Source organism: Haematobia irritans, chromosome 4, assembly GCF_050003625.1.
Source record: "Haematobia irritans isolate KBUSLIRL chromosome 4, ASM5000362v1, whole genome shotgun sequence".
NCBI lineage: Eukaryota > Metazoa > Arthropoda > Insecta > Diptera > Muscidae > Haematobia > Haematobia irritans.
The window spans coordinates 30,580,713-30,605,062 of record NC_134400.1 but is presented as its reverse complement, the minus strand read 5'-3'; the positions used below and the strand labels follow the sequence as shown (position 1 = coordinate 30,605,062).

Below are 24,350 nucleotides of genomic sequence, written 5' to 3'. Positions count from 1 at the left end.
TAGAAAATTTTGGGAAAATTTTATGAAACTTTCATTTCTATAAAAAATTTTGTCAAAATTTTATTTCTATAGAACATTTTGTCAAAATTGTATTTTTATAGAAAATTTTGTGAAAATTTTATGAAAATTTCATACCTATAGAAAAGTTTGTTTGAATTTTATTTCTATAGAAAAATTTGTCAAAATTTTATTTCTATAGAAAATAGCAATAAGCTATAAAAAATTTTGTCAAAATTTTATTTCTATAGAAAATTTTGTCAAAATTTTATTTCTATAGAAAATTTTGTCAAAATTTTATTTCTATAGAAAATTTTCTCAAAATTTTATTTCTATAGAAAATTTTGTCAAAATTTTATTCCTATAGAAAATGTTGTCAAAATTCTATTTCTATAGAAAATCATCTCAAAATTTTATTTCTATAGAAAATTTTGTCAAAATTCTACTTCTATAGAAATTTTTGTCAAAATTTTATGAAAATTTCATTTCTATAGAAAATTTTGTCAAAATGTTATTCCTAAAGGAAATATTGTCAAAATTTTATTTCTAAAGAACATTTTGTCAAAATTGTATTTCTATAGAAAATTTTGGGAAAATTTTATGAAAATTTCATTTCTATAAAAAATTTTGTCAAAATTTTATTTCTATAGAAAATTTTATCAAAATTTTATTTCTATAGAAAATTTTATCAAAATTTTATTTCTATAGAAAATTTTGTCAAAATTTCATTTCTAAAAAAAATGTTGTCAAATCTTTATTTCTATAGGAAATTTTGTCAAAATTTTAATTCTTTAGGACATTTTGTCAAAACTTTATTCCTGTAGAAAATTTTGTCAAAACTGTATATCTATAGAAAATTTAGTCAAAATTTTATTCCTATAGAAAAGTTTGTTTGAATTTTATTTCTATAGAAAATTTTGTCAAAATTGTATTGCTAAAAAAAATTTTGTCAAAATTTTATTTCTATAGAACATTTTGTCAAAATTGTATTTTTATAGAAAATTTTCTCAGAATTTTAGTAAAAATTTTATTTCTATCGAACATTTTGTCAAAATCGTATTTTTATAGAAAATGTTGTGAAAATTTTATGAAAATTTCATTTCTATAGAAAATTTTGTCAAAATTTTATTTCTGAAGAAAAGTTTTCTCAAAATTTTAATTCTAAAGAAAATATTCTCAAAATTTTATTACTATAGAAAATTTTGTCACAATTCTATTTCTATAGAAAATTTTGTCAAAATTTTATTTCTATAGAAAATTTTGTGAAAATGTTATAAAACTTTCATTTCTATAGAAAATTTGTCAAAATTGTATTTCTATAGGAAATTTTGTCAAAATTTTAATTCTATAGAAAATTTTGTCAAAACTGTATTTCTTTAGAATTTTTTTTTCAAAATTTTATACCTATAAAAGATTTTGTCAAAATTTATTTCTTTAGAAAATTTTGTGAAACTTTTATAAAAATTTCATTTCTATAGAAAATGTTGTCAAAATTTTATATCTATAGAAAATTTTGTCAAAATTTTATTTCTAAAGAAAATTTTGTCAAAATTTAATTTCTAAAGAAAATTTTCTCAAAATTTTATTTCTATAGAAAATTTTCTCAAAATTGTATTTCTATAGAAAATATTGTCAAAATTCTATTTATATAGAAATGTTGTGAAAATTTTATTTCTGTAGAGAATTTTGTGGAAATTTTATTTTTATACAAAAATTTCTCAAAATATTATATTTCTATAAAACATTTTGTCAAAATTTTATTTCTTTAGAAAATTTTGTCAAAATTGTATTTCTATAGAAAATGTTGTGAAAATTTTATTTCTATAGAAAATTTTGTGGAAATTTTATTTCTATACAAAAATTTCTCAAAAGTTTATTTCTATAAACAGTTTTCTTAAAATTTTATTTCTATAGAAAATTTATTCAAAATATATATTTCTAAAGAATATTTTGTCAAAATTTAATTTCTTTAGAAAATTTTGTCAAAGTTGTATTTCTATGGAAAATATTGTGAACATTTTATTTCTATAGAGAATTTTGTGGAAATTTTATTTCTATACAAAAATTTCTCAAAATTTTATTTCTATAAACAGTTTTCTCAAAATTTTATTTTTATAGAAAATTTATTCGAAATATATATTTCTATAGAAAATTTTGTAAAAATTTTATTTCTATATAAATTTTTTCCAAAATTATAATTCTATAGAAAATTTTGTCAAAATTTTATTTATATAGAAAATTACCAAAACAAATACAAAAATGGTTTTGCAGTGTTTGATCAAATGTTTCTTCAAAAGAAATATTTTATTATTTTATTTTAAAAGTTTATGTATTATTTTTTGATCACTCCTATTAGCCATAATTTATTTGAGTGTATAAATTACCCATTGGATTGTAAATGTATCAAAGTTTTAAATAGTTTAATTTCCATGAAGAAGAGAAAGTTACTACTTCTACAAAAGGGAGACTTTGATAGTATTGACTAAATTAAAATTTTTACTGACTTTTACTTTTCTATAAAAATTTTATTTTTATAGAGAATTTTGGTAAAATTTTATTTCTATAGAACACTTTGTCAAAATTTTATTTTTATAGAAAATTTTGTCAAAATTTTATTTCTAAAGAAAATTTTGTAAAAATTTTAATTCTATAGAAAATTATTTCAAATTTTTATTTCTATTGAAAATTTGATTTCGTTTTACGATTTTTTTCTAACCAAAAGTCGATTAGGTGAAAAATCAAATTTTGGTTTTTCGGTAATCGAAGCCACTATCCTCTGAGGGATGGAATATTAGACAAAAGAAAAATTAACGAAAATGAGAATAATTAAAGACAATATCGTAAACCAGGACTAATTTGCTGTGAAAGAATGTCAGTATTGTCCTGACGAGGGTAGATAACACATTTTGGTAATTTAATATGCAAACTTTTATTTCGTATACACAAAGAAAAAGTACTTTCCTCTGGAACGAACGAATTAACAAAATTCTCTTCGTTTTAAAGTATTTATTTATATATTAAAAAGTAAATAAAACCGAATTTCTCTCATATATTTTTAATATTTAATTTCTAATATACTCTAGTATGTTTAATTTGCTTTAAAAAATGTATTTGCTGCAAAAAAATTTGCTTGTCCTCTGAAAAAAACTCTTCCTTCAGTGTAGGAGATATTTTTCATTTCTTTGTTTGGACATGAAATTCAATCCCAACCAATCCTTTCCCAAGCATCCCACCTTCCAAACATTCTTTTTCAACATTCGAAACTAATTTTTTCTATCTATTTGCAATAATTCCATTCATATTGCCCCCATAGTAGCCATCGTAATAGAATAGCTTGGAAGGTATGGGATGCAAATTTAAAGTAGTTCTATATGATGATGACGATATTTTTGATTACCTTTGTCTTCCTCTCTCTCCTCTGTACCATATAGCTTGAACGCCTTAATCCGAAATTACTCAATAATACCCCATTTGCCCTAAGGGATATGCTCTTCTTCAATCGTGTCCCCAAAGTAGGCAGTGAACAGCTAATTGAATTGATACGCCAATTGGGAGAGGTGAATAATTTCAGCATGAGTAGGGCACCATTCTCACAACCCATTCACTATCATTTGGGTGAGATGGCCCAGGCAGAATTATTGGATGACCTCGATGATTTGGGTGAGGCTCATGCCTATAGCATGCATGTGAACTACATTAATTTCCGGCAACATGGTATGCGGCAACCCATCTATATAAATATGGTCCGTGATCCTGTGGAAAGGGTTATCAGTTGGTTCTACTATCGTCGTACACCATGGAGCGTGGTTCAAAACTATCGTGTAACTAAGAAATTCCTCAGTACGCAATTTTATAAAAAGGATTTTCATGATTGTGTCCTGAAAAAGGATCCCGAGTGTGTTTATGAACAAGGAGCTAGTTTTGCCCAAACACAAGCTTTACATATAAGGCAAACGTTATTCTTTTGTGGTCATGATCCTGTATGCGAGTAGGTTTAAGGAAATTATATTTTTTTTGTAGTCATTGTCTTAATATTGAATAACATTTTTTTTGCCAGACCCTTTAACTCTTATGGGGCTTTACAAAGGGCCAAAGAAAATGTTGAACATGACTATGCTGTTGTAGGCTCCTGGGAAGATGTTAATGTTACCCTAAAGGTCTTGGAAAACTATATACCCAAATATTTTCGTGGTGTTACCCAACTATATTATGGTAAAATTTCTAATAATTATTATTTTATTACAATAAACTCGAACAACATTTTCTTTCAATTCCTAGATGGTTTAGCTAAGGAGGAACGTAATAAGAATTCCTGGAAACCCAAAATTCGTGATGTGGTTAAAGATATTATACGTCAGAATTTTACTCGAGAATATGAATTTTATCATTTTTGTAAACAACGTTTATATAAACAATATTTTGCTTTGGATAATATTGAATAATTTTGATCATCAATAAAAATTAACAATATAATAATAATATTTTTAGAAAAGAAAATTTCAAAACTACTTTGACAATAAAAGGGCTCCAATGATCTTGTCCTTTCACAAATGATTTTGTGTTGATTCCCAAATATTAAAATTAAATTTAGCATACCTTATACCACATAAAAATATCAACAATATTTTTATTTCAATAAAAATTTTAATTGGTTTTAAAACTATATTCAATTTAATTGATTATATTGTTTTACTAATTTAAACAACAAAATTTGACAAATTTTACTGTAGAAATAAAATTTTGACAAAATTTTCTATGGAAATAAAATTTTGACAAATTTTACTATAGAAATAAAATTTTGACAAAATTTTCTATGGAAATAAAATTTTGACAAAATTTTTCTATAGAAATAAAATTTTGAAAAAAATTTCTATAGAAATAAAATTTTGACAAAACTTTCTATAGAAATAAAATTATGACAAAATTGGAATAAAATTTTGAGAAAATTTTCTATGGAAATAAAATTTTAAGAAAATTTTCTATGAAAATAAAATTTTGACAAAATTCTCTATAGAAATAAAATTTTGAAAAAGTTTTCTATAGAAATAAAATTTTGACAAAATTTTCTATAGAAATAAAATTTTGACAAAATTTTCTAAAGAAATAAAATTTTGACAAAATCTTCTATGGAAATAAAATTTTGAAAAATTTTTCTATAGAAATAAAATTTTGACAAAATTTTCTATAGAAATAAAATTTTGACAAAATTTTCGATAGAAATAAAATTTTGACAAAGTTTTCTATGGCAATAAATCTTTGAGAAAATTCTCTATGGAAATAAAATTTTGGCAACATTTTATATGGAAATAAAATTTTCAATGGAAATAAAATTTTGACAAAATTTTCTATAGAAATAAAATTTTGAAAAATTTTTCTATAGAAATAAAGTTTTGAAAAATTTTTCTATAGAAATAAAATTTTGACAAAATTTTCTATAGAAATAAAATGTTGACAAAATTTTCTATAGAAATAAAATTTTCTATAGAAATAAAATTTTGTCAAAATTTTCTATAGAAATAAAATTTTCTATAGAAATAAAATTTTGACAAAATTTTCTATGGAAATAAAATTTTATCAAAATTTTTCTATAAAAATAAAATTTTGAAAAAATTTTCTATGGAAATAAAATCTTGACAAAATTTTCTATAGATATAAAATTTTGACAAAATTTTCTATTGAAATAACATTTTGACAAATTTTTCTATGGAAATAAAATTTTGAGAAAATTTTCTATAGAAATAAAATTTTGAAAAAATTTTCTATAGAAATAAAATTTTAACAAAATTTTCTATAGAAATAAAATTGTGACAAAATTTTCTATAGAAACAAAATTTTGACAAAATTTTCTATTGAAATAAAATTTTGACAAAATTTTCTACGGGAAAAAATTTTGAACAAAATTTTCTATAGAAATAAAATTTTGAACAAATTTTTCTATAGAACTAAAATTTAGGAAAAATTTTCTATGGAAATAACATTTTGAGAAAATCTTCTATGGAAATAAAATTTGGACAAAATTTTCTATAGAAATAAAATTTTGACAAAATTTTCTATGGAAATAAAATTTTGAGAAAATTTTCTATGGAAATAAAATTTTGTCAAAATTTTCTATGGAAATAAAATTTTGAAAAATTTTTCTATGGAAATAAAATTTTGAGAAAATTTTCTATGGAAATAAAATTTTGTCAAAATTTTCTATAATATAAAATTTTGAGAAAATTTTCTATGGAAATAAAATTTTGACAAAATTTTCTATGGAAATAGCATTTTGAGAACATCTTCTATGGAAATAAAATTTTGACAACATTTTCTATAGAAATAAAATTTTGACAAAATTTTCTATAGAAACAAAATTTTGACAAAATTTTTCTATAGAAATAAAATTTTGAATAAATTTTTCTATAGAAATAAAATGTTGGCAAATTTTTCTATGGAAATAACATTTTGAGAAAATTTTCTATGGAAATAAAATTTTGTCAAAATTTTCTATAGAAATAAAATTTTGACAAAATTTTCTATAGAAATAAAATTTTGACAAATTTTTTTATAGAAATACAATTTTGACACAATTTTCTATAGAAATAAAATTTTAACAAAATTTTCTAAAGAAATAAAATTTTGACAAAATCTTATATGGAAATAAAATTTTGACAAATTTTTCTATAGAAATAAAATTTTGATAAAATATTTTTACAGAAATAAAATTTTGGGAAAATTTTCTATAGAAACAATTTTGACAAATTTTACTACAGAAATAAAATTTTGACAAAATTTTTTTACAGAAAGAAAATTTTGACAAAATTTTTTTACAGAAAGAAAATTTTGACAAAATTTTATATAGAAATAAAATTTTGACAAAATTTTCTATGGAAATAAAATTTTGACAAATTTTTCTATGGAAATAAAATTTTGTCAAAATTTTCTATGGAAATAAAATTTTGTCAAAATTTTCTATGGAAATAAAATTTTGACAAAATTTTCTAAAAAATTAAATTTTGACACAATTTTCTATGGAAATAAAATTTTGACAAAATTTTTCTATAGAAATAAAACATTGAATAAATTTTTCTATAGAACTAAAATCTAGGAAAATTTTTCTATGGAAATAACATTTTGAGAAAATCTTCTATGGAAATAAAATTTGGACAAATTTTTCTATAGAAATAAAATTTTGAGAAAATTTTCTATGGAAACAAAATTTTAAAAAATTTTCTATGGAAATAAAATTTTGAGAAAATTTTCTATGGAAATAAAATTTTGTCAAAATTTTCTATGGAAATAAAATTTTGAAAAATTTTTCTATGGAAATAAAATTTTGAAAATAAAATTTTAAAAAATTTTCTATGGAAATAAAATTTTGAGAAAATTTTCTATGGAAATAAAATTTTGTCAAAATTTTCTATGGAAATAAAATTTTGAAAAATTTTTCTATGGAAATAAAATTTTGAGAAAATTTTCTATGGAAATAAAATTTTGACAAAATTTTCTATAGAAACAAAATTTTGACAAAATTTTTCTATAGAAATAAAATTTTGAATAAATTTTTCTATAGAAATAAAATTTTGGCAAATTTTTCTATGGAAATAACATTTTGAGAAAATCTTCTATGGAAATAACATTTTGAGAAAATCTTCTATGGAAATAAAATTTGGACAAAATTTTCTATAGAAATAAAATTTTGACAAAATTTTCTATGGAAATAAAATTTTGACAAAATTTTCTATGGAAATAAAATTTTGAAAAATTTTTCTATGGAAATAAAATTTTGAGAAAATTTTCTATGGAAATGAAATTTTGTCAAAATTTTCTATGGAAATAAAATTTTGTCAAAATTTTCTATGGAAATAAAATTTTGACAAAATTTTCTATAGAAATAAAATTTTGACAAATTTTTCTATAGAAATAAAATTTTGACAAATTTTTCTATAGAAATAAAATTTCTATAAAATATTTTTACAGAAATAAAATTTTGGGAAAATTTTCTATAGAAATAAAATTTTGTCAAAATTTTCTATAAAAATAAAATTTTGACAAAATTTTCTATAGACATAAAATTTTGACAAAATTTTCTATTGAAATAAATATTGGGTTCTATTTCCACAATACAAACAGGTCCCAAAAAACATAAAAATTCGGTGTTGCTGGTTTCAATATAATTTTTTGGAGTTCTACTTCATTTATTTTGGTGGCTTAGTTTTATGGGGTCCATTTTCATAGCGCCGTATTTTATATGAAATTGTACGAACATATTTGGAATATATTGAAAACTTACATTATTTCCTTTTTGGTTTTTGAAACTTTGCGTCAGACGTTTGCAACAAAATTGGATTGATTTCTTTTAATGAAGTTTCTTTAAATACGCCTGTGTGTGTACCACACACTTTTTTCAGTTACAGCTTGCGCCTCAAGTTCCTTTTCTCAATTGCTGAAAATTCCACTAATTCCCTTGACTTTGTGTGTAGATAGCATTTACACGGCTCGGCTTTAACTTTTTCTCACTTGTTTCAATTATTGCACTGATTACTGGCTTAGCTTCAATCCTTTATTTCGGTTGTAGGTGGTTTCAGAACTTTTGTCTTGCTTTTAAATATCAGTGGTTATGAGATTCCATAGCTTTTTCCTTCACTCACTCACATATCCTTTGAAATTCTGCCCAAAATGGGAGAACATTTTTAACAAAGCCCCTTATATATCCTTTATTCCCAGTATGACAAGCTGAGTACAAAAGATCTAAATAATACTCAAACTGCTGAACGTGATGTGATTCTCTTTACCCAAGTTCCACGGACTGGTAGCACAACAATGAAGAATCTCTTAAAGGCTTTATCGAATAAAAACGATTTTACAGCCTATTCCAGTGATGAACCACCAGCACCATATACCTACGTGAAGGACGCTAAAGTGGAAGAGTTCATTGAAGAATTTTTCGATTTAGAAGGATATTTTTCACATTCCGAACATATGAATTGGATTGATTTTGCCCCATACGATTTGCCAAGACCAATTTATTTGGGTCTGGTACGTCATCCCATTGATAAAGTTATGAGTGCCTATTATGAGGAGAGACATCCGTATGTATTCAATAGTCGCTTAATTGAGAATCCCGATACCAAAATTCCTCAGAAACCCTATTTTGATACATCCTTCAATGACTGTGTGAAATTGGGACAGAGAGCAGGTTGTAAGTTTGAAGCTAAGGCATATTTCAATAAAGATTGGCGCCGTTTAGCTATGCATTTTTGTGGAAAAAAGGATATCTGCAAGTAGGTAACAACCAATAAATTAGTGGATAGTTTTAATTTGGATGGAGATCAACAGCAATGGTTAGAATGGAACTCAAAATTTTCATTATCCATTTCTGTACGCGACAGCCAAAAAAAAAAATAATTTTTTATATGTACAAATCCTAGTAGTTTAATAAAGAAGTAACGATGCCTCAGTAATAATACTGCAAAATAAATGTAGACTTATATAAACTTTTTCATAAATACGATGTACGTCTTCACAGTGATCACGAATGATTCCAATAATTTATGAAAAATATCATATTATTAATGTAATTTTTCATAAAATTTTTATTTTTTTAGTGATTCTATAAAGATGTTAAGATGATTTCTTTGTAATTGTACTGGAAAAAATTAACTGGGAAGCTTTTTCATAAATACGATGAATTCGTCATAATTTATTTTTCATCAAATTTTTATATTTTTATTAAATTGCGTGTGTATTTTATCACGGTATGAGAATGGGTCCCAGGAAAATCAGCCCCAAAACCCAAATGAAAAGGGCCACAAATGTGGGGAGACACTTCATAATGAATATGAAAATTAACCCCAAGAAAATGTTACTGAAGAGTGGAAATCGACCCCAAATTAAAATTAGGGCTCATTGCCACCTTTGAGGTAAAAAACTTAGTGAAAATGAATTCCAACTGATGGGTAAAATATTCAGTTTTGACACAAGATTTATATATGTGTAACTAAGTACGAATCTCTTGGGAATAGAGTTTGGCGTTTATTTCCATAAAAAAAATCCATATATATGAATATTTGTCCGTCGTATTTAATATCAAATTTGTCGCAATAATTTGAAAAATTGCACTATTTTGGTTTTTTGAAAGATTGCACCAAATTATTGCAACAAAATTTATTTGTTTTCTTTAAACGAATTTTCTTTAAATGCGCTTGTGTGCCCATTACACAATTGACTATAAATAAAACTACTTGACAGTATGGGTTACTTGTTAATAGGGATACATGTTCCTGTGGATAGTGTATTCCATGATTCGATTCTCCGTCCGAGCAAAAGAAATAAATAACTAATGAAATCTGAAGTTTGCTTCTATATTCTTGGTATTACGGTAGAGAAAGCGGCGCGGTATAAGGAAGACGAAATTATCCACAGAATTAAAATAAAAATCAAATTATTTTGAACTTGTCTTTTATTAAAGTTTTTTTATATCCAGTAAAAAAGATCAAAAAACATTCTATAGAAATAAAATCTTGAGAAAATATTCTGTAGAAATAAAGTTTTGACAAAATTTTCTATCGAAATAAAATTTGACAAAATTTTCTATAGAAATAAAATTTTTACAAAATTTTCTATAGAAATTAAATTTTGGCAAAATTTTCTATAGAAATAAGATTTTATCAAAATTTTCTATAAAAATAAAATTTTGACAAAATTGTCTATAGAAAAAAAATTGTTAAAACCTTTTCCATAGAAATAACATTTTGCAAAAATTTTCAATAGAAATAAAATTTTAACAAATATAGGAATAAAAAAGATCAAAAAAACATTCTATAGAAATAAAATCTTGAGAAAATATTCTGTAGAAATAAAATTTTGACAACATTTTCCATAGAAATAAAGTTTTGACAAAATTTTCTATCGAAATAAAATTTGACAAATTTTTCTATAGAAATAAAATTTTTACAAAATTTCTATAGAAATTAAATTTTGGCAGAATTTTCTATAGAAATAAAATTTTGACAAAATTGTCTATAGAAATAAAATTTTGACAATATTGTCTATAGAAATAAAATTGTTAAAACCTTTTCCATAGAAATAACATTTTGCAAAAATTTTCAATAGATATAAAATTTTAACAAATATACGAAAAAATTTTTGACAAAATTTTCTATAGAAATAAAATTTTGACAAAATTTTTTTTAGAAATAAAAATTTTGACAAAATTTTCTATGGGAATAAAATTTTATATACGAATCAAATTTTGACAAAATTTTATTTACGAATAAAATTGTGACAAAATTTTTTATAGAAAAAAATTTCCATAGAAATAAATTTTGCAAAAATTTTCTCTAGAGATAAAATTTTCACAAAATTCTCTCTAGGAATAAAATTTTCACAAAATTCTCTCTTGGAATAAAATTTTAACAAAATGTTCTATGGGAAGAAAATTTTGACAAAATTTTCTATAGAAAAAAAAATTTTCCCTAGAAATAAATTTTCACAAAATTTTCTCTAGAAATAAAATTTTCACAAAATTCTCTCTAGGAATAAAATTTTGACAAAATTCTCTCTAGGAATAAAATTTTGACAACATTTTTTTTAAAATAAAAATTTTGACAAAATTTTCTATGGGAATAAAATTTTGACAAAATTTTATATACGAATAAAATTTTGACAAAATTTTATTTACGAATAAAATTGTGACAAAAATTTTTATAGAAAAAAATTAAAAATTTTCCATAGAAATAAATTTTGCACAAATGTTCTCTAGAGATAAAATTTTCACAAAATTCTCTCTAGGAATAAAATTTTAACAAAATTTTCTATGGGAATAAAATTTTGACAAAATTTTATCTAGGAATAAAATTTTGACAAAATTTTCTATAGAAAAAAAATTTTAAAAATTTTCCCTAGAAATAAATTTTAAAAATTTTCCCTAGAAATAAATTTTCGCAAAATTTTCACAAAATTCTCTCTAGAAATAAAATTTTGACAAAATTCTCTCTAGGAATAAAATTTTGACAAAATTTTCTATAGAAATACAATTTTGACAAAATTTTCTATAGAAATAAAATTTTGAGAAAATTTTCTATAGAAATAAAATTTTGAGAAAATTTCCTATAGAAATAAAATGTTGACAACATTTTCTAAAGAAATAAAATGTTGACAACATTTTCTAAAGAAATAAAATCGTGACAAAATTTTCTATAGTAAGAAAATTTTGACAAAATTTTCTATAGAAATACAATTTTGACAAAATTTTCCATAAAAATAAAATCTTGACAAAATTTTTTATGAGAATAAAATTTTGACCAACATTTCAATGAGAATAAAATTTTGACCAAAATTTCTATGAGAATAAAATTTTGAGAAAATTTTCTATAGAAATAAAATTTTGACAAGGGATATTTATACATCCAAAATACATTATCGCTATTAGGAGTTATCATAACATAATAACTAAACTTCTAAATTAAAATAATAAATAAATAAAATTTTCAAAAAAATTCTCTCTAGGAATAAAATTTTGACAAAATTTTCTATGGAAATACAATTTTGACAAAATTTACTTTAGAATAAAATTTTGACAAAATTTACTTAAGAAATAAAATTTTGACAAAATTTTGTATAGAAATACAATTTTGACACAATTTTCTATAGAAATAAAGTTTTGACAAAATTTTCCATAGAAATGAAATCTTGTCAAAATTTTCTATGAGAATAAAATTTTGACCAAAATTTCTATGAGAATAAAATTTTGAGAAAATTTTCTATAGAAATAAAATTTTGACAAGGGATATTTATACACCCAAAATACATTGTCGCTATTAGGAGTTATCATAACATAATAACTAAACTTCTAAATTAAAATAATAAATAAATAAAATTTTCAAAAAATTCTCTCTAGGAATAAAATTTTGACAAAATTTTCTATGGGAATACAATTTTGACAAAATTTACTTAAGAAATAAAATTTTGATAAAATTTTGTATAGAAATACAATTTTGACACAATTTTCTATAGAAATAACGTTTTGACAAAATTTTCCATAGAAATGAAATCTTGTCAAAATTTTCTAAAATTTTGTCAAAATTTTCTATGAGAATAAAATTTTGAGAAAATTTTCTATAGAAATAAAATTTTGACAAGGGATATTTATACACCCAAAGTACATTGTCGCTATTAGGAGTGATCATAACATAATAACTAAACTTCTAAATTAAAATAATAAATCATTTCTTTCGAAGAAAGATTTTTTTCATAAAACCACAGAAATTTTATCAAAAACTACAAAATACGATTTTTTTATTTGTTAATTTTTTGCTAAAATTTTCTACAAATTTTGATTTATTATTCTTGGCTTGATTGGCAACCGTGATCTGTTGGATTTTTACGCCTGAAGCATTTTGAAGAGTAAGGATGGTACTACACAATACCAAAGTGTGGATCATCTCAGGACGACACTTCGCTGGCTATGGGCCAAAAAAACTCAAAGCCTCTTTTGTGCAAAGTGTGACTGCTTTATCGTCCGTTAAAGGCTATTAAAACGCGCCAAAGGTAGTCAATTCGAACAAATTTAAACTGATTATAAATTTTGATATTATTTTCTGTATTTTTTAATAAAATGTATATATAGATAAATCCATCAAAACAAATCGATCCGTAGATTTGATCTTCCTAAGGCTGCATGGTCCTTATGGGTCCATAACTATCATGTAAACATTTTTTTTTGCCAAAATTTTAGGGGCCAAAAATTTATGGGAACCTTTAGATCCCCAACAAACTTTTTCCATTCAAAGCAAGTCAAATTCTTTGTTCTGTGCCATAACAAGCAAAAAAATCTTAATTTTTTCCTCATTTCTATTTCACCATTAACAAAAAAATTTTTGTTTGGGTTTCAAGAGTTTTTGGTTGCCACATTATAGTTTTGCTTAAGCTTAAGACAAATCAAGACTCTACCTTTCTGTTTCAAAATTAATCATTTCCTATGTCCATTGTTTTTTTTTTCATTTTTGTTTTTCTTCAAAGCTTTATACACTGAAAGCTAAATATTTAAACAACACCATTGTGGCGAGCAAAGAATCTTTGATTTTCAATCGTTTGGAAAAGGTTGGCTCACAATCGCTAATGACTTTAATAGCTCAACTATCGAAAGTCAATAATTTCACAGCCTATGTAAATGAAGTTAATGCCCAAACTCGTACCATCTATCCGGAAGATGAAGAGGAAGCCATAGCTGAAGAAATCCATAATGTTGAGGGTGCCATGTCCTATGTGGAACATTTCAATTGGCTGAATTTCACCAAATATGGTCTGCCCAAACCAATTTATATTAATTTGGTACGCCATCCCATACAAAAAGTGATGAGTGCCTACTATTACATACGACATCCGGCAGTCTATGGCTATTACCTACAAAGAGGCTCAAGAAAATTGGAACCTAAAGAATATTTCGATACCAGCTTTAATGATTGTGTAAAAGCGGCAAAAATTCCCGATTGTAGGTTCGAGCCCGATGTTACGGGTTTCAATGATTGGCGCCTATTCTCATTGTATTTTTGTGGCAATGACCCTGTATGCAAGTAAGATATTTTGATTGTAATACCGTAGTTGTGATATTATTAAGAGATATGAGGGAGAAGGTCAGACTATTTCAGGATTTCGTTAGAGGAAATTAAAAATTTTCCCAACAATCGGCTAATAATTACTAAAAATTCAAAAATTTGTAATAGTCTTGATATACAGTATTAATATCATGGAAATTTAAACTTTTTCCAATCACATGAAACTTTTTCACATTGAAGAAAATTCAAATCAAAATTTTATTTCTATCGAAAAATTTGTCAAATTTTTTGTTCTGTTGGAAATGTTGTTAAAATTTTATTTCTATATAAAATTTTGTCAAAAATTTATTTCTATAGAAAACTGTGTCAAAATGTTACTTTTATAGAAAATTTTGTCAAAATTTTATTTCCATAGAAAATTTTCTCAAATTTTTTTTCTATAGAAAATTTTCTCAAAATTTTATTTCTATAGAAAATATAGTCAAAATTTTATTTTTATAAAAAAATTTTGTTTCTATGGAAAACTGTGTCAAAATTTTATTTCTATAGAAAATTTCGTCAAAATTTTATTTCTATAGAAAAGTTTGTACACATTTTATTTCTGTATATAATTTTGTCACAATCTTATTTCTATTAAAAATTTTGTAAAATTTTTATTTCTAGAAAATTTTGCTAAAATTTTATATCCATAGAAAATTTTTTCAAAAATTTATATTTAAAGCAAATTTTGTCAAAATTTTATTTCGATAGAAAATGTTGTCAAAATTTTATTTCTTAGAAAATTTTGTCAACATTTTATTTCACAGAAAATTTTGTCAAAATTTTATTTCTATAGAAAATGTTGTCCAATTTTTTTCTATAGAGAATTTTGTCAAAATTTTTTTTCTATGAAAATTTTGTCAAAATTTTATTTCTATTTAAAATTTTGTCAAAATTTTATTTCTATAGAAAATTTTGTCAAAACTTTATTTCTATAGAAAATGTTGTCCAATTTTTTTCTATAGAAAATTTTGTCAAAATTTTTTTTCTATGAAAATTTTGTCAAAATTTTATTTCTATTTAAAATTTTGTCAAAATTTTATTTCTATAGAAAATTTTGTCAAAATTTTATTTCTATTTAAAATTTTGTCATAATTTTATTTCTATAGAAAATTTTGTAAAAATTTTATTTCTATAGAAAAGTTTGTAAAAATTTCATTTCTATAGAAAAGTTTGTTAAAATTTCATTTCTATAAAAAATTTTGTCAAAATTTTATTTCTATTGAAAATTTTGTCCAATTTTTTCTATAGAAAATTTTGTCAAATTTTTTTTTTCTATGAAAATTTTGTCAACATTTTATTTCTATTTAAAATTTTGTCAAAATTTTATTTCTATTTAAAATTTTGTCCAATTTTTGTCTATAGAAAATTTTGTCAAATTTTTTTTCTGTGAAAATTTTGTCAAAATTTTATTTCTATAGAAAAGTTTGTAAAAATTTCATTTCTATAGAAAAGTTTGTAAACATTTCATTTCTATAGAAAAGTTTGTAAAAATGTCATTTCTATAGAAAATTTTGTCAAAATTTTATTTCTATAGAAAATTTTGTCCAATTTTTTTTCTATAGAAAATTTTGTCAAAATTTTATTTCTATTGAAAATTTTGTCCAAGTTTTTTTCTACAGAAAATTTTGTGAAAATTTTATTTCTATGAAAATTTTGTGAAAATTTTATTTCGATTTAAATTTGGTCAAAATTTTATTTCTATTTAAAATTTGGTCAAAATTTTATTTCTATTTAAAATTTTGTCAAAATTTTATTTCTAGAAAAAATCTTGTCAAAATTTTATTTCTAGAGAAAATTTTGTCACAATTTTATTTTTAGAAAAAATTTTGTCAAAATTTTATGTTAGAGAAAATTTTGTCAAAATTTTATGTTAGAGAAAATTTTGTCAAAATTTATTTCTATAGAAGATTTTGTCAAATTTTATTTCTATAAAAAAAAATTTTGTTTATATGGAAAATTTTGTCAAAATTTTATTTCAAGAGAAAATTTTATCAAAATTTTATTTCTATAGAAGATTTTGTCAAAATTTTATTTCTATAAAAAATTTTGTTTATATGGACAATTTTTGTCAAAATTTTATTTATATCGAAAATTTTGTCAAACTTTTATTTCTATAGAAAATTTTGTCAAAATTTTATTTCTATAGAAAATTTTGTCAACATTTTATTTCAAAACAAAATTTTTATTTCTATGAAAATATTGTCAACATTTTATTTCTATGAAAATTTTGCTAAAATTTTATATCCATAGAAAATTTTGTCAACATTTTTTCTATGAAAATTTTGTCAAAATTGTATTTCTATAGAAAACTTTGTCAAAATTTAATTTCTATAGAAAATTTGGTCAAAATTTAATTTCTATAGAACATCTTGTCAAAATTTAATTTCCAAATTAAATATGGAAAATTTTGCCAAAATTTTATTTCTATAAAAAATATTGTCGAAGTTTGATTTCTATCGAAAATTTTGTCAAAATTTTATTTCTAGAGAAAATTTTGGTCAAAATTTTATTTATATAGAAGATTTTGTCAAAAATTTTTTCTATAAAAAATTTTGTTTATATGGAAAATTTTGTAAACATCTTATTTATATCGAAAATTTTGTCAAGCTTTTATTTCTATAGAAAATTTTGTCAAAATTTAATTTCTACAGAAAATTTTGTCAATATTTTATTTCTATGGAAAAGTTTGTAAAAGTTTTATTTCTGTAGACAATTTCGTCAAAATTTTATTTCTATTGAAAATCTTGTCAAATTTCATATCTATAGAAAATTTTGCTAAAATTTTATATCTATAGAAAATTTTGTCAAAATTTTATTTCCATAGAAAATTTTGTTAAAATTTTATTTTTAGAGAAAACTTTGTCAAAATTTTATTTCCAGAGAAAATTTTGTCAAAATTTTATTTCTATAGAAGATTTTGTCAAAATTTTGGTTCTATAAACAATTTTGTTTTTATGGAAAATTTTGTAAAAATGTTGTTTCTAGCGAAAATTTTGTAGAAATTTTATTTCTGTCGAAAATTTTTTAAAAATTTTATTTCTAGAGAAAATTTTGTCAACATTTTATTTCTATACAAGATTTGGTCAAAATTTTATTTCTATAAATAATTTTGTTTATATGGAAAATTTTTTAAATATTTTATTTCTATCGAAAATTTTGTCAAACTTTTATCTCTAAAGAAAATTTTGTCAACATTTTATTTCTGTAGACAATTTTGTCAAAATTGTATTTCTATACAAGACTTTGTCAAAATTTTATTTCTATAAACAATTTTGTTTATATGGAAAATTTTTTAAAAATTTTATTTCTATCGAAAATTTTGTCAAACTTTTATCTCTAAAGAAAATTTTGTCAAAATTTTATTTCGATAGAAAATTTTGTCAAAATGTTATTTCTATAGACAAGCTTGTAACAGTTGTATATCTGTAGACAATTTTGTCAAAATTTTATTTCTATTGTCAAAATTTTGTTTATATAGAAAATTTTGTCAAAAGTTTATTTCTATTGAAAATGTTGTCAAAAGTTTATTTCTATTGAAAATTTTGTCAAAATTTTATCTCTATGGAAAGTTTTGTCAAAATTTTATTTCGATAGAAAACTTTGTCAAAAGTTTATTTTTATAGAAAATTTTGCTGAAATTTTATTTTGATAGGAAATTTTCTCAAAATTGTATTTCTATAGAAAATTTTGTCAACATTTTGTTTCTATAGTTTGTTTTTTTTGTTTTTTTCAAAAGTGAACAATGCAATAAATAAATCCCCGACAATATTTCCAATTGGTGATGGTTTTTCGGTTTGACGCCTTTCATGTCTTTATAATCCTTAACGTTTTCAAACAATTGCTTCGTCAACCATAACCTTAAGATTCCAAATTGAAAATATATCCCTATATATTTGTCTTTATTCCCATTAAGCTCTACACTCTAAATGCCCGGCAATTAAATAATACCATACACTCGGGGCAAGAAGCTATATTTTTTAATCGTTTGGAAAAGGTGGGATCCACATCGCTAGGATCACTACTAGTAAATCTAGCAAAAGTAAATAATTTTACACCTTATGTAAATCAAGAATTTGTCCCGAATCCTTTACTGCTACCTCTCGATTTAGAGAGATCAATTGCCCAAGAGATAAATGAGGTCAATGGGGCCATGTCATATGTGGAGCACATTAATTGGATTAATTTTACAAAATTCGATCTACCCAAACCGATCTATGTAAATCTTATGCGACATCCCATCCAGAAGGTTATGAGTGCCTATTATTTTTTACGTAAACCTGAGGTATTTGCCTTTTACCGGAAAAGAGGTCGCAAAATGGAATCCGAGGAATGGTTTAAGACATCCTTTAATGATTGTGTGAAAAAGGGTGAAATACCCGAGTGTATCTTTGAAGGTCGAATTCAATATAATATGGATTGGCGAAGATTTTCATTGCATTTTTGTGGCAATAAACCAGTGTGCAAGTAAGATTTTCATATTTCATAAAAAAAAAATATTTTTTTTTTAATTGGAGTATTCAGCTACTATGTATTAGGATAGAATTTTGTACACAAAAAAAATATTGTTTATATAATTGATAATATAATTTTTATTATATATAGCCTACATTTAAAGACAAATAACTCCCTAAAAACTGTCTTTATTTTAAAGAACCTCTACCTTTGGCTTGGAATCCATACCAAAATATTTAAGGGAAGGCAAAACTTTTGGAAAGGAAGTACAGTTATTTTTGCTTGTGTAGTTAGAGTAAAGATCCCCACAGAAAATTGTCCCATTTTCCCATAGAATAGTAAACATTTCATCTGTGTCCTATGACGCATGATCACGGCAAAAAAAAATCCTAGCAAAGATTTAAAAATTGAGTATCTGAAACCTTAAGTTAAATTCTAATAACCTTTTATCAAAGACTTCTCAATACAATGTCTCACATCTTAAGCTTTTAATCAATATTAAAATTTTCAAATAGAGGTAATTTTTTGGGATCTGGGCACGCTTGTTTTTCAGTGTATATAGTAATCCCCTTCATTCATCATTTCTTTCTTTCACCTTGGATAAGGTTCTAAAATATTTTCCTATAAGCATATAAATGGAAGCATACATTTTAAGATTAATTTTTCAATATCTCGTATTATCCTATCTACACTGAAAAAAACACAACACGTGAAATATATAAAAAGGAAGAAATTTTAATTTCAAGTCTTGAAAGGAAAGGATTTTTTTTCTTCTAATTGAAATAAATATTAAAACTGTGTGTGCAACAAAAACTTTTGAAACAGCTCAGCAATATCATTAAGATATAACCCTATACTAATGGTGAGACTAATACGATGAGGCCAATATTTCCGGTAGCCCTATTGGTAATTTATTATAGAAACCCAAAGTTTAGCTACGGCTACAAAAACAAAAGCTGCATAATTACATCAAGAGCTTCGTTTGGACTTTTAATATACAGAGTGGTTGATATTTATTGGAACCAACTTCAGGTTGCTATCCTTTCTGAACCGCTCGTCTAAGAGCTGATGGATTTATTCCATTGTTAAAAAATCGATCGATTTTGACAAAATTTTCTACAGAATTAACATTTTACAAAAATTTTCCATTGAAATATAATTTTGACAAAATTTTCTATAGAAACAAAAATCTTGGCAAATTTTTTTATAGAAATAAAATTTTGAAAGAAAAAAATTTCTATAGAAATAAAAATTTGACGAAATTTTCTATAGTAATACAATTTTGACAAAATTTTCTATGGAAATAGAATTTTGACAAAACTTTCTATAGAAATAAAATGTTAACAAAAATTTTCTATACAAATAAAATTTGACAAAATTTTCTATAGAAATAAAATTTGACAAAATTTTCTATAGAAATAAAATTTTTACAAAAATGTTCTATAGAAATAGAATTTCGAGAAAATTTTCTATAGAAATAAAATTTTGACAAAATTCTCTATAGAAATAAAATTTTGACAAAATTTTCTATAGAAATAAAATTTTGACAAAATTTTCTATAGAAATAAAATTTCGACAAAATTTTCTATAGAAATAAAATTTTTACAAATTTTCTATAGAAATAAAAATGTGAAAAAATTTTCTATAGAAATAGAATTTTGACAAAATTTTCTATAGAAACAAAAATTTTGACAAAATTTTCTATAGAAACAAAAATCTAGGCAAATTTTTTTATAGAAATAAAATTTTGAAAAAAATTTCTATAGAAATAAAAATTTGACGAAATTTTCTATAGTAATACAATTTTGACAAAATTTTCTATGGAAATAGAATTTTGACAAAACTTTCTATAGAAATAAAATGTTAACAAAAATTTTCTATAGAAATAAAATTTGACAAAATTTTCTATAGAAATAAAATTTTTAAAAATATTTTCTATAGAAATAGAATTTCGAGAAAATTTTCTATAGAAATAAAATTTTGACAAAATTTTCTATAGAAATAAAATTTTGACAAAATTTTCTATAGAAATAAAATTTTGACAAAATTTTCTATAGAAATAAAATTTTGACAAAATTTTCTATAGAAATAAAATTTCGACAAAATTTTCTATAGAAACAAAAATTTTGACAAAATTTTCTATAGAAACAAAAATTTTGACAAAATTTTCTATCGAAATACAATTTTGACAAAATTTTTTCTAGAAATAAAATTTGGCAAAATTTTCTATAGAAATAAAATTTGACAAAATTTTCTATAGAAATAAAATTTTCTATAGAAATAGAATTTTGAGAAAATTTTCTATAGAAATAAAATTTTGACAAAATTTTCTATAGAAATAAAATTTTGACAAAATTTTCTATAGAAAAAAAATTTTGACAAAATTTTCTATAGAAATAAAATTTTGACAAAATTTTCTATAGCAATAAAATGTTGACAACACTTTCTATAGAAATAGAATTTTTTTTTGTTTTGTTTGTTATTGTTGGCTTGTCTTCAATCGTTATTGTTGTTTTTTTGATCTCAGCTTAAAGCCATGCATTGACTAAACTACAAGTGTAGCTTAACCAACAGAGGAAAAGTATGCTTGTCAAATTTATTTGGGCAAAGCCCTATATACTGCAAGATGGTTGGATGTACAGCTGTTTCGGAATTACCATATTCCTCATCAGCATCCTCTACTTGCAGCAAAACTATCAACCAATTATCAGAATAAATTCGGGTAATTCACTCAACGCAAAAAAAAATAGAATTTTGACAAAATTTTCTATAGACATAAAAGTTTTACAAAATTTTCTATAGAAATAGAATTTTGACAAAATTTTCTATAGAAATAAAATTTTGACAAAATTTTCTATAGAAATAAAATTTTGACAAAATTTTCTATAGAAATGAAATTTTGACAAAATTTTCTATAGAAATAAAATTTTGGCAAAATTTTCTATAGAAATAAAATTTTGACAAAATTTTCTATAGCAATAAAATGTTGACAACATTTTCTATAGAAATAAAATTTTTACAAATTTTCTATAGAAATAAAAATGTGAAAAAAATTTTCTATAGAAATAAAAATGTGAAAAAATTTTCTATAGAAATAGAATTTTGACAAAATTTTCTATAGACATAAAAGTTTTACAAAGTATTTAATAGAAATAGAATTTTGACAACATTTTCTATAGAAACAAACATTTTGACAAAATTTTCTATAGACATAAAATTTTGACAAAATTTTTTATAGAAATACAATTTGACAAAATTTTCTATAGATATAGAATTTTGACAAAATATTTTATTCAAATAGAATTTTAACAAAATTTTCAATAGAAATAAAATTTTCACAAAATTTTCTATAGAAATAAAATTTTGACAAAATTTTCTATAGAAATAAAATTTTACAAAATTTTCTATAGAACTAAAATTTTGACAAAATTTTATATAGAAACAAAAATTTTGACAAAATGGTCTTAAAAAAAATAAATTTTTACAAATTTTCTATGGACAAAATTTTCTTTATAAATAAAATTGTGATAAAATTTTTTTTAGAAATAAAATTTTGATAAATTTTTTTAAAAGTAAAATTTTGATAAAATTTTCTATCGAAATAAAATGTTCACCAAACTTTCTGTAAAAATAAAATTTTCTTTAGAAATAAAATTTTGACAAAATTTTCTATAGAAATAAAATTTTGACAAAATTTTCTATAGAAATAAAAGTTTGACAAAATTTTCTATAGAAATAAAATTTTTACAAAAGTTTTTATAGAAATAAAATTTTGGCAAAATTTTCTATAGAAAGAAAATTTTCACAAATTGTTCTATAGAAATAATATTTTTTTCAGTGTATGCTTACGCACTAAGTCACATGGTTTGCTTAGGCTTTGTTATCAAAACGCAATCATATCCAGTGACTAGACCGCGTTGAACAATAACCTTGTGAGCATAAAATTAATCTTTCCTCACTTCCTTGTGTTTTTGATGACAATACTCGTACAGTGTTCGTTTTCTTTTGTATTCTACATTACAATCACATAAAAACGTAAAATGTCATATTATTTTATCTACCATGCGAAAATAAAATACTTGAAACGTGGTAATCAATGGCAACACTAGGCCATAGGCCATCAATCATTTTAATTTCGCAACACGCCGCTGCGCTTCATAGTATTGCGTCGCGTATTGTGGGCACGCATTGAAACAGCTGTCGTTAACGCTTCTATTCCTCCACCTAAATAATATCGTAACACAGAATCAAAAGTAAAGAATGTGTCGCGAGTATAGTGGTTGCTTTTCAATTGCTAAACTACGGCAGCTCGCCTTAGCACATTGCACCACAGACGGACTTGCCATAAGAACGTTTAACGAAATTTTTAAGACTTTTCTTGGCCACAGTAAAAAAGCTACTCATGAAATCGTGAACTCCCATGGACGAAACCGTAAACATTGCGTTTTGATTTTTCTTGAACGTTTCCGTTTCATTTTGTTACCGTCCGTTCACAATTTTGGAATGTAATTTTTTCTATTAGTATACCGTATATAGATATTCAAAATTTGCACACACAGTTTAATTTGAAACTAAAAATCTGGAATATAAATAAAAGCTCGTTTAAATCAATTTTCAACACAATATATAGCTATTGAAATATACAATCAAAAGTTTCCAAATAAAAGTGTTTTCTTTCTCAGTGTAGAGATAAAAAATTAAAATGAATGAAGTCTTGTTTACACTTCCTCCAAAATTTTATTCTCTGTGTATAGTTGAATACCGTCAATGCTTGGGATTTAAATAACACCAGACATGCACGTCAAGAAGTTCTCTTTTTCAATCGCCTAGAGAAGGTGGGATCACAATCGTTAAGCTCTCTACTCGGTAAACTTTCGGAAATAAATGACTTCACACCCTATGTAAACGAGGAATATGTCCCGAATCCTGTATTACTCACACCCGATATAGAGAGATCCGTTGCCGAGGAAATTACTGAAGTGGAAGGTGCCATGTCCTATGTGGAACATATAAATTGGGTCAATTTTACAAGATTTGGTTTTCCCAAACCCATATACGTCAATCTGGTACGCCATCCCATAGAAAAGGTGATGAGCGCCTATTATTATATTCGCCATCCTGCTGTATTTGGTTTTTATATTCAGCGTAGGGGGCGTAAAATGGAATCGAAAGAATGGTTTGATATGTCCTTCAATGATTGTGTGAAAAAGGCTGAAGCTCCCGATTGTATATTTGAAGATCATATTGAATATAATAGGGATTGGCGTAGATTTTCATTGCATTTGTGCGGCAATAAACCGGAATGCAAGTAAGACCTCTTCC

The 24,350-nt window shown here is 23.1% G+C and overlaps 1 protein-coding gene across 9 annotated transcripts in view; it reads left to right on the top strand.

Annotated features, from left to right (window-relative positions):
- The window catches only part of pip (heparan sulfate 2-O-sulfotransferase pipe), a 390,683-nt gene that overhangs the window by 296,425 nt on the left and 69,908 nt on the right, over positions 1 to 24,350 (top strand). The window contains exons 4-6 of one of the 9 annotated variants that reach the window (XM_075304214.1): positions 3,429 to 3,985; positions 4,055 to 4,209; positions 4,276 to 4,445. The exons of 4 other annotated variants lie outside the window; for them this stretch is intronic. In XM_075304214.1, coding sequence (XP_075160329.1) covers positions 3,429 to 3,985; positions 4,055 to 4,209; positions 4,276 to 4,439 — 876 coding nt within the window. In that variant the 3' untranslated portion in view covers positions 4,440 to 4,445. Of the gene's footprint in view, positions 1 to 3,428; positions 3,986 to 4,054; positions 4,210 to 4,275; positions 4,446 to 8,703; positions 9,261 to 13,998; positions 14,553 to 18,489; positions 19,041 to 23,782; positions 24,337 to 24,350 lie in introns of those variants that run through there. 4 more of the 9 variants (XM_075304212.1, XM_075304213.1, XM_075304210.1 and 1 more) reach the window with 4 other exon arrangements.